Below are 12,232 nucleotides of genomic sequence, written 5' to 3' on the forward strand. Positions count from 1 at the left end.
CCACTCACCTCAGCCTCCCAAAGGCGTGGGATGACAGGCTGAGCCACTGAGCCCGGCTGCTTTTTTCTGAACTCTATTATTTTTCATGTGTTGCCTTGCTTTTCTTAAGCCAATCTATACTGTATTGTACCTAACATAAACCTTTGATACAAGGACTTGACATAAAGCCTTGATCTAAATCCTACAGTTTTGGTCTTTTTCAACTGTCCCTTGGATATCATTAATCCTTTACCATTTTTATTTGTTTGTTTGTTTGTTTGTTTGTTTGTTTAGACAGAGTTTCACTCTCTTGACCAGACTGGAGTGCAGTGGCTTGACCATCGCTTACCACAGTCGCAACCTTCTGGACTCAGGTGATTTTTCTGCTTCAGTCTCTCAAGTAGCTGGGACTACAGGCACATGCCCAGCGGGACAGATGTGGAGGTGAAAGATAGTGATATCAATGATCCTGATTCTAGGTAGAACTAGAATAATGTGTGCATATATGTCTTAGTTTTTAAGAACAATTTTGAAAGTAAAAATATTTAAAAATAGAAAAAAGCTCACAGAATAAAAATATAAATGATTTGTACAACTATACATTGTGTTTCTGTTTTAAGATGTTAATACAAAAGTCAATAAGTTTTTAAAAATTATAAGTTCGCAACATTGTTCACAATAGCAAGAACCTAGAAGCAACTATGCTGCCCATCAAAAGAGGACTGGATTTAAAAAATGTGGTACATATACACGATGGAATCATGAATTTCGCAGCAACCTGGATGGAACAAGAGTTTATAATACTGAGTGACCTCTCACAGAAACAAAGATCTGAGTATCACATGTTCTCACTCATATAATGGACCTTGAACATCCAATGTAATACTATAAGAAAATGACTGATAGTAGTGGGAAACTATGGGTGGGGAGGGAGATGGGATCAACGGTAGCAAATATCTGACTGGGGACGAGGAAACACCTCTTATCAACAGGGTGCCTGAATGAACGTATTTGTATACCTAACCCTGAACTGTACCCCACAACATCATAATAAAAAATATTGATTAAAAAAAATTATGTTTATAAAGTACAAATGTTACAGTAAGCTAACTTACTATTGAAGAAAGAAAAATATTTTTATAAATGCAGCGTTGCCTAAATGTAAAGTAGTGTACAGTCCTTCACATTCACTCACCAGTTACTCACTGGCTCCCCCAGAGCAATTTCCAGTCCTACAAGTTCAATCCATGACAATTACTCTATACATGCCTACCATTTAAAAAATCTTTTATACCGCATTTTTACTGTTTCTTTTCTAAGTTTAGATACATAAGTATCATTATGTTACAATTGTCTCTACTATTCAGTACAGTAACAAACTGAACATGTTTGTAACCAAGAGCAATAGGTTATTCCACATGACCTAGGTGTATAGTAAGCTATACCAGCTAGGTTTGTGTACGTATACAAGACTCTACCATGCTCACACATTTCTCAAGATGGTTCCCCGTCTTTAACTGGCACATGACTGTATAAGAAAGTACACCAAAACTTTATCTTTTTCTGTAGATCCAATATTCTACTTTGGATGAATAATAGAACCGTACCTATTAGAAAAATATATTCTGTGCTGACAATTAAAAACAAAAGCTAGAGTTTGATAAAAACAAACACAGCCATGTGTCACTTAACAATGAGGATATATTCATTCTAACAAATGCATCACTAAGTGGTTTTATCATTGTGCAAACATGACCTCTTACTGGCCACATTAGTTGTAGATTTGGCTTAGGAGCCATAATGAACAAAATAACAAGAACAAGAGAAAATTATGCAATCAAGAGATTGCAGTTCATGCATCATGATGTAACAGAGCATGTTGTTTCACAGTAAACTTTTTTATAAGTAGAAAAAGTACACTATTTATTAAACCTCTATGAATTAGTTTGTAATATAGAAACACATGTTCTGTTGTAGCAGATAGCTATAAAGCTATATTTAAATGTAGAGTCTTAACTCTACTCCCAACTTATAATTTTCATTATATCTTCCCTGGTTTGTTTTCTAAAAAAAAGTAAAGCAAAAGAAATACACATGGGTAGTCAGGCTCCATGGCTCAGCCTGTAATCCTGAGCTTTGGGAGGCTGAGGAAAGTGGATTGCCTGAGCCCGCGGGTTCAAGACCCACCTGGGCAACTTGGCGAGACCTCATCTCTACAATAAATTTTAAAAATCAGCCAGGCGTGGTAGCACATGCCTGTAATTCTGGCTACTCGGAAGACTGAGGTGGAAGGATTGCCAGAGCCCAGCAGGTCGAGGCTACAGTGGCCGGGAGCTGCCACTTCACTCCAGTCTGCGCGACAGAGTGAGACTCCAACTCAAAAAAAAAAAAAAAAAGAAAGAAATACACATGGGTAATAAGTATCTATACACGTATACACACACACACACACACACACACACACACACACACACTCCCCACATAACCACACCTCAACAGCACCTTCAAATTGAGTATGAATGTTAATTTATTTTTCAGAGACACAGTCCCACTCTGTCACACAGGCTAGAGCACAGTGGTGCGATTATAACTCACTGTAACCTCAAAGCAATCCTCCTGCCTCAGCAATCCTTGGCCTCAAGCAATCCTCCGGCCTCAGCCTCTTGAGCAGCTAGGACTATAGGCATGAGCCACCATGGCCAGTTAGTTTTTTAATTTTTGTAGACCGAGGGTCTTGCTGTGTTGCCTGAGCTGGTCTGGAACTCCTGGCCTCAAGTGATCCTCTACTACAGTCTCTTGAAGTCCTGGGATTATAGGTGTGAGCCCTCATGCCTAGCCCCCAAAGCATTGCAAAGGCCTATTTATAACGTGTTTGCTTGCTTGTTTGTTTGTTTAGAGTCAGGGTCTCACTCTATCACCCTTGTTGGAGGGCAGTGGTAGATGTTCTGGGCTCTGCTATCCTTCCTCTTCAGCCTGCTGAGTAGCTGGAACTACATGTGCATGCCAACATGCCAGGCTAATTTTTAAAAATTTTTGTTAGACAAGGTCTTATTACATTGCCCAGGCTGGTCTCAAACTCCAGGATTCAAGGAATCTTCCCATCTTGGCTGGGATTCCTGGGTGAGCCACCATACCTGACTATGGTTTTTTAAGTAATATTTTTAGGCAGCAGAACATTAAGAAAGTATATAGGTGTTTTTTTGTGAAATCTTCATACCGCTTTCCATAGTGATCCAGCAGTCCCACTTGGTATCTACCCAAAGCAACAGAGATCATTATATAAAAAGACACCTGCACCCACATGTTCATCGCAGTACAATTCACAATTGCAAAGATGTGGAATCAGCCTAAATCCCCATCAGTGGATCAGTGGAAAATGAAAATGTGGTATATGTACACCATGGAGTGCAACACAGCTGTAAAAAATACGAAATCGTGTCCTTTGCCGCAACATGAGTGGAACTGGAGATCATCATCTGAAGTAAACTGACTCAGAGACAGAAAACCAAACACCACGTGTTTTCACTCATATGTGGGAGCTAAACAGTCACAAGGATGGAAATAATAGACACTGGGAACACTAATAAGGGGAGGGGCTCCAGATACTAAAAAGGGATAGGGTTCAGAAACTACCTATGGAGTGCCATGTTCACTGTCCAGGGAATGGGCCACCTGAGACCCAATTCCCACTGCTACTCCATGTGTCCACGTAACAAATATGCATGCATCCCCCAGATACATAGCTCATCTGAAATGATTGAACTTTAATTATCCTAGTAAAACCTATAAACCCTACATACATTAAAAACATTATCAGAAATGTTTTACAAGAAGGCATTTTATTAAGAAAACTCGGTTCACCAAAATTACATTTCTGCTATTTATGTAAACATCATGTGTGATGTTCCTCTTCTAAAAGTCGAGCACAGCGGTAAATCTTACAATCATTAAAAGAGCAACTCCTGTTTTTGCACTCTGAATCTCAAGTGTTCTGCAATCCTGCTGGTTCAAACAGAGAAGAGTTAAGAAATCAAGTAGAGTTTCACATAAAGACTAGTTTATAGATTTTCAAAATGTATGTTGATGTTAAGGAAGAAAAACATATAACAAGATATGAATGCTTCCTGCTTCATATTTTCTTCCGCCAGCCATGACCATGAATGGGGCACACCGGGTCATTGATTAATGTGAGTAACAAAGAAGAAATTTTGGTAGTTATCACTTCTCCCAAGAAAACAAAGAAACAATGTAGAGAACTTTGTTTTACAACAATTTAATTTTATTCAATATTTGGAAAGTATAATTTGGATGGATATAAAATTAGGTAGGAAAAAATTATAATAAAAACTTCCTATATAAATACATTTTAGCTTAAAAAAAATCTATAAGTAGTTGACACATTCTCTACAATTAAATATGACTATTTCTTAGCATGAAATAATTATGATTAATCATAAAATGAAGTACAAAAGCACAAAAATGGATAGCAACTCAAATTATCAGGTAGTTTTTATCAATAAAATTCAAGTGAAGGTAAAAATGTAGAGGTGTATGATTACACTGAATTTTGTCCACTAAAATCAAAGAAGCATAAAAATATTTATTGTAAGCCTGCTAATTAGTCAAATAAATTTTCTACAGAAATCTCTATATGCTAAATCACAGATAAATGTTATTTTTTTTTTTTTTCTGAGTTGGTGTCTTCCTCTGTCACCTAGGCTGGAGTGCAGTGACACGATTAAGGTTCATCACAGTCTCAATATCCCAGGCTCAGGCACAAGTAGCTGGGACCATAAGTGTGCACCACCACACCCAGCTAATTTTTTAAAATTTTGTATAGAGAGAAAGTCTCGCTATGTTGCCTAGGTTGGTCTTAAACTCCTGGGCTCAAGTTCAGCCTCCCAAAATGCAAGGATTACAGGTGTGAGCCACTGTGCCTGGTCCTAAAATATTAGTTTTTAAAAGACTTAAAATTGTCATTTTGGGGGGAAACATAAATATAACTTCAATTTTAACTCAAATTATATGAACTTGACCAGTAAATCTAATTTTAGTAAAAAAAATTATGAGAAATAAACACCCACAACCCAAATTAAAAGCCCTAAGAATAAACTATAGGAAATCTAATTAATTCTACATAACAAAGGACAATGACTAATAGGCGATCACTGCAGTCAAAATCACACCATGTGTATTTTCCCATTTTCATATCCACCTCTTTTGTTAAAGTATTAATTTTATACTGAAAGCATTAAATATATATATATACATTTTTTAAATTAAAACGCAGGCTGGGCTCGGTGGCTCAGCCTGTAATTCTAGCACTTTGGGAGGCCTAGGGGAGTGAATTGCCTGAACCTGAGGGTTCGAGACCAACCCAGGCAACTTGGCGAGACCTTGTCTCTACATTAAATAAAAAACATTATCTGGGTATGGTAGCGCACGTCTGTAGTTCCACTACTTTGAAGGCTGAGGCAGAAGGATCACCGGAGCACAGAAGGTCAACGCTGGGGTGGTGGTGAGTGTGCCACAGAACTCCATCCAGTCTGGGCAACAGAGTGAGACTCCAACTCAAAAAAAAAAAAGAATTAAAATGCAAAGACTATAGTCTTTGTAAATGTTTTTTATTACATTTTTAATTTTTAAATATATTTTGTTAACATTAAACATTCCACTAATAGATTGATAGCATATAATTCTTACTCAATGATGATCCAGTTACAAATCAGTTCTTTCCTTTTTTTTTAATTTTCAGATTCTTCACAGATACTTCTGGGGTTGCAATACTTTTTTTAATAAGCTGTTTGTATTGTAAAAATGCAATAGCAGTGAAGGTGATAGTGCAGACTTTGCAAAGAACACCTGGATTTGAAAAGAAAATGCAATGATCAGTTATGCTCATGTTCTCAGAACAAAAATGTTTATAGAAAAAAATGCCATTTACTAAAAAAAGTACATTATATCTCTAAAAGCATAAATTTCACCTCTAGAGTTACAAATTCCCCTATTGTAGAATGTAATTAATGTCATAAATTTATATCAAGCTATATAAAAGAATTTTTTTAATGTTTACAAAATGTTTTAGATTTCTTAGACATATACCACCCCAAATGGAAGGTATGTTATTACTTTATAGAATATGTTAATTCTAAAAGAAAAATAAATTCCTATTTTCAAAACGCAACAATAAATAGGAACTGAACCTGTTTAAGTCACTGCAGCTCTACTCTTTTTGAAATATACATCATTTTACAAATACAAACATAAGCATCACAGAAAAATTAATTGATTATATAAGGTTGTTTTTCATTTTCATGTTTCAAGTTTCAGAAAGTTAACACATTACAAGCATTATATAACATTACTTGAACTTTGGAAACAAATTACCTTGTTAATTAAAGTTAAAAATATTTTAGAGCAACAATATCACAAGGTAAAAAGAAACATTAATGAGTCTATGACACTTATAATAACACAGTAAAGTTTTATACTTTTTAAAGGGAAGAGTATATTTTTCTAGTGATAGCTCTCTCTAATATTGTAGTTGCAACATAATAATCAACCTATAAAATAGTAAACAACTGTGAATTATTCTCCTGAGGGTATAGTTTGTGAGAAAAAGTTGAGTAATTATGAAAAAGAATCCAGCGATACTTCCAATAAGAAGGAATAGTTACAGTAGGCAAGTTATTTGAAAACAAAAGTACAAGCCAGATAACATATTAAAGTCTGAGGGTCCTGATGAAGAAATAAGGAAGAGATATACAAAGGAGGGAAGAACTTAATGAATGTGATCTGACTTCGGTAACAGCTTTTTCTCTGAGGTTGTTTTCCATACTGGATGGGGGCAAAAGGCAGAAAATCGAATTTTTACTCTGGCAAAAGATCTTGCTGAAAAACAAAAAATTTCATTGGTCTAACAGGGTTGGAGTGACAAACTTGGAAACAGCAAAGGCTTCAAGCAAAGAGCAAGACAATTGCTGAGTATCAAAAGCCAAGAGAGGGCAGAACACTCAAAGACATGTAGCTTAGTTGTACAGCACAGACAGATCTACAACATTTTGCCATTATTCAAATCTAAAGCCTTGCTGAAGAGAAATTTCTAATCACCCACGACTCACTCCTTGAAATTTTGAAACCAATAGTGAACTGAATCAAGTTAAGCTGCAAATTAGTGGAGAACTAGCTCAAACAGACACTGAATTAACTTACCCTCCAGTTGTAGACTAACAGAAGAAGGAAATTGTCCTTTTCTGAAGATAAATATTTGTTTCAGCCTGTATTGTTCTCTTATACAAAAGGCCTGGAATGTAATCAAATATTGCAAGACATACAAAGAGTAAGAAAATGACATTTCTAATCAAAAGTGGAAGCAATCAATACAAGCATATCAGAGAGGCCCTAGCTATTGGAATCAATAGATAAGAACTTTAAAATAATTATGGTGAAACATAAATGCATCTAGTGGAAAGGCAGAAAACGTGCACAAAGACTTTTCAGTACAGAAATGGAAATACAAAAATGAACCTGGTAGAAATAATAGAAATAAGAAATATGATATCAAAAATGAAGAATTCATAATACATTTAACAAGACTGTACAGATGAGAAAAAACAATAATCTTGAAGACAGATCAATAGACAATATACTAAGAGATAAATAGAAGAAAAGAGTAAAGAACATTCAAAATATATTAAATAATGTCAAATGGTTGCACATGTATTTAGGTGGAGTCCCAGAAGGAGAGAGGACAAAAAATGAGATAAAATAAATATCTTAAATGATGATGTCCAAGTATCTTCCAAAATTATTGGTGACATCAATCCACAAATACAAGAAGTTCAGCATGTCCCAAAGAGAAAATAAAGGAAGGATACACAGAAAACCATAAAGGAAGGATACACAGAAAACCATATTTAGGCACATCATAGTCAATCTAGTCAAAGACAGTAAAACATCATCAATCATCACAGATAAAGAGAAAATCTTGCTCAAATCTAGAATAAAAGATATATTGTATTGCATATAGGACAGCAAAATTACAAATGATAGTTGACTTCTCACCAAAAAAATTGAAGACCAGAAAATTATGTGATATCTTAAAGTGCTGAAAGTTTGTTTTTTTAAAGAAAAAGCTTTTGATAAAATCCAGTACCGCCCCCCCCCCTTTTTTTTTTTGAAGAAAGAAAAGATTTATTTAAAAAGAGACCACTTCCCACATGTGGCCACCTCCCCAAGGTGGGGGAGAGGACCAAAGCCAGGAAGCATGTTGACAGCCATAGCTCAAAGAGCTCATGGCCACACCAGAGTCTAGTAAGGCAATGGTCCAGCACCCATTCTAAAAAAAAACAAAAAAAGTCATTTTAGGATTTTAAAAAATCTTTCAAATATGAGCATAACTGAACTATGTTCTCAATAAACAAAAGGTGAAAGAGTTCATCAATGCCAAAAGAAGTTCTTCAGGTACCTATACTAGATAAAATACCAGATCTGCAGAAATACCAGATCTTCATTGACACATATGTCCATACGTTTTCTCTTCACTCTGTTGATATTTTGCTGTGCAGAAAGAAGCTTTTTAGTTGGTCTATTTTTGCTTTTGTTGCCTGTGCTTTTGGGGTCATACCTGAAAAATCATTGCCCAGGCCAATACCAAGAAGTTTTTTCCTGTTTTTAAAAATAATTTTATAGTTACATATATTATGTATAAGTCTTTAACTCATTTTGAGTTGATTTTTGTATCTAGTGTGAGATAAGGGTCCAATTTTATTTTTCTATTATACATGTGGATATCCTATTTTCCCTGAATCATTTATTGAAAAGACTATTCCATTGTGTGTTCTTAGAACATTTGTTGAACAATTGACCAAATGCATAGATTTATTTGGGGATTTTCTATTCTGTTTCAAAGGCCTATGTCTGTTTCTGTGATGGAACATGCTATTTTGATTTCTGTAGTTTTGTAATATATTTTGAAATCAGATCGTGTTATACTTCCAGCTTTGTACATTTCACAAAAATGATTTTACAAAAAAAAATTTATTGGCTGTTTGTTTACAATTTTCTTATAGCTTTTAGTATACAGATCGTTCACTTCCTTGGTCAAATTTATTTCTAAGTATCTTTTTTTGACACTACTGTTAAGTAAGATTGTTTTGGTAGTTTTGATTAGTTTTACCTAAATATTCGTTTTGGTGTTGATTGTATCCTGTAAATTTATTGAATTAATGTATTATTTCTAACAGGTTTTTGATAGAGTCTCTCTCTCTCTCTCACATACGTATGCACAATGTTATCTACGTATTACTTTTTGAAGTTGAATGTGTAGTATGACGTTTGCTCAGCTGTGTTTCTAACATTTTTTTGACTGTCCTGCCTGCTGCATGGTAATGCTAGCATTCATTTGTTTAACGCCATTTTTTGAGTGAACGTCATACTTAAATGTATATGCTTTTTTCTCCACATCCTGTATATATATGTATGTGGTATATATAAAATAATGTCAAATGCAAACAAAAATAATCTTACTTCTTCCTTTCTAACTTGGATACTTTTATTACTTTTTTTCTTGCCTAATTGCTTTGGCTAGGACTTCCTATCTTAGAGAAGTAATTTTTCCTGATCTTAGAGAAGAAACTTTACTTGTAGGCTGGCCATATTTTTAAAATTTTGTTTGGGTAACTTCCTCTATCCCAATTTTTGGAGGATTTTTATCATGAAATAATGTTAAATTTTGTCAAATACTTTTTCTGACTCTATTGAAATTATCACATAATTTTATCCTTTATTCTGTTAATATGACATATCCCATTAATTAATTTGTGTATGTTGGAGCATTCTTGCACATCAGGGAAAAATTCCACTTGATCATTGTGTGTGATCCTTTTACATGCATGGTTGAATTCAGTGTACTAGCATTTTCTTGAGGATTTTTGCGTCTGTATTCATCAAGGATATTTGCCTGTAATTTTTTTTTCTTGTCATGTTCTTGTCCGACTTTGGTATCTGCATAATTCTGGCCACATAAAATGAGTTTAAAAGTGTTTCTTCCTCTTTAATTTTTTTTGAAGCATCTGAAAGGATTAGTATTATTTCTTCTTTAAATATTTGTAGAATTCATCAGTGAAGCCATCATCTAGTCTTGGATTTTTCTATGTTGATAGGTTTTGATTACTGATTTAATCTCCTGATTCATTATTGTTCTGACAAGATTTTTTTACTTCTTCATGACTATGTCTTCGTAGATTGTATGTTTGTAGTAATTTGCTCATATTATCCAGGTTATCCAATTTGTTGGTGTATAATTTTTCATAATAGTTTCATTATTCTTTTAATTTCTGTTGCATAAATTGTAATGTCTTCTCTTTCATTTATAATTTTATTGTTTGTCTTCTGTTTTTCTTAGTGTAGCTAAAGCTTTGTCAATTTTGTTTACCTTAGCAAAAAGCCAACTCTTAAATTCATTGATTTGTTTCCATTTTTTCTAATCGCTATTGCATTTACTTTTATTCTGATTTTTATTATTTCTTTCCTTCTGCTGACTTTGGGCTTAGTTTGTTCTTTTTCTTAGTTCCTGAAGTGTAACATTAGGTTCAGCCAGTCTAAGACTTTTGAATTCTGTTTGAATACAGAGATTAATGTATTTATATTTAAAGTCATTATTGATAGATAAAAACTCACTAGTGCCATTTTAAAATTATTTTCTGACTATTTTGTTTCCTTTGTTCCATTTTTTCCCTTGTTGTTTTCCTTTGTGATTTGAAGATTTTTTTTTAATGTGGTATGATTTAGCTTCTTTCTCTTTCCTTTTTGTTTATATACTACATGTTTTTTTTTTTCCTTTGGGGTTATTATAAAACTTACATAAGATATTTTATAGTTATAAAATTATATTTAAGCTAACAATTTTTCTATACTTTATATATAATGTATTGCTTAACAAATTACTGTAGCTATAGTTATTTTTAATGTTTAAGTTGATAGCAGAGTTAAAAGTGATTGGGCAACCCTTTCAGGTCCCCTCCCACTGTGGGAGCTATTCTGTCCTCTCATTAAATCCTGCTTTCTTAAAAAAAAAAAAAAAAAAAAAAAACATGATCTATGCATGACAATTACAATATTAAAGAATTCTAAATTTGACCATATATTTACTTTTGCCAGGGAGTTTTATACTTTCAAATGTTTTCATGTAGTAACTAGCATCCTTTTGTTTCAACTTTAAGAACTCCTTTTAACATTCCTTGTAAAGTAGGTCTAGTGGTGATGAATTTCCTCAGCTTTTGTCTGGAAAATACTTATCTCTCATTTATTTATAAAGGAAAGACTTGTCAGGAATAGTTTTCTTGACTGACAGTTTCTTTCTTTCAGCACATTAAATTCACCATTCCACCCTACTGGCCTGAAAAATTTCTGCTCATGAGTTTGGATGTTCATTTCTGTCTCCAGATTTGGGACTTTTCTGTCATTTGTTTATTTATTTATTTATTTATTTATTTGTTTACTTATATACTTATTTTAATAGAGATGAGGTCTCATTATGTTGCCTAGGCTGGTCTCGAACTCCTGGACTCAAGCAATCCTCTTGCCTCGGCCTCCCAAATTGCTGGTATTACAGATGTGAGCCATTGTACCTGGCCTGTTATTATTTCTTTAAATAAGCTTCCTTTTACTTCCTCTGTTCCTCTGTTCCTCTGGCATAAATTGGTTTGCTTGGTGACATCCCATAATTCCCATAGGCTTTCTTCTTTGTTTTTAAAAATTCTCTTTTATTCTATTTATTACTCTGGGTAATTTCAAATACTCTGCTTTCAACTCATTGAATATTCTGTTTGATTGAATATGTTGTTGAAGTTTTCTATGGAAGTTTTCAGCCAGTTATTGTGTTCTTTAGCTCCAGAATTTGTTTCTTTCTTGTGATTTTATCTCTTTAATAAATTTTTCATTTTATATATTATTTTCCTGATTATGTTTAGATGTCTGCATACTCTTCTAGCTCACTGAGCTTTAAAATGATTAATCTGAATATTGTGTCAGGCAATTCATGAGTTTCCAATTTTTTTTTTTTCTTTTCTTTTCTTTCTTTCTTTTTTTTTTTTTTTAAGATTCCTGGGCTCAAGCAATTCTTCTGCCTCAGCCTTCCAAGTAGCTAGGAGTAGAGGTGTATAACACCATACTTGGTGAGCCTCCATTTTGTTAGAGTCAGTTACTGGTGATTTATTTTGTTCCTTTGGTAGTGTTATATTTTTCTGATTAT

General features: G+C 33.9%; 1 protein-coding gene and 1 pseudogene across 2 annotated transcripts in view; both read right to left on the bottom strand.

Annotated features, from left to right (window-relative positions):
- LOC103261558 overlaps nt 1-221 on the bottom strand; it is a 4,696-nt pseudogene extending 4,475 nt beyond the window's left edge. Inside the window, exon 1 of the transcript XR_002482030.1 lies at nt 142-221. The product of XR_002482030.1 is annotated as a cytoplasmic dynein 1 light intermediate chain 2-like (transcript). The remainder of the gene's footprint in view (nt 1-141) is intronic.
- A 5,483-nt stretch (nt 222-5,704) lies between these two features.
- SLCO6A1 (solute carrier organic anion transporter family member 6A1) overlaps nt 5,705-12,232 on the bottom strand; it is a 96,045-nt gene continuing 89,517 nt past the window's right edge. The window contains exon 13 of the mRNA XM_008059168.1: nt 5,705-5,841. Coding sequence (XP_008057359.1) covers nt 5,705-5,841 — 137 coding nt within the window. The remainder of the gene's footprint in view (nt 5,842-12,232) is intronic.

Source organism: Carlito syrichta, unplaced genomic scaffold (assembly GCF_000164805.1).
Source record: "Carlito syrichta isolate Samal-C Ts95f unplaced genomic scaffold, Tarsius_syrichta-2.0.1 Scaffold303741, whole genome shotgun sequence".
NCBI classification, from domain to species: domain Eukaryota; kingdom Metazoa; phylum Chordata; class Mammalia; order Primates; family Tarsiidae; genus Carlito; species Carlito syrichta.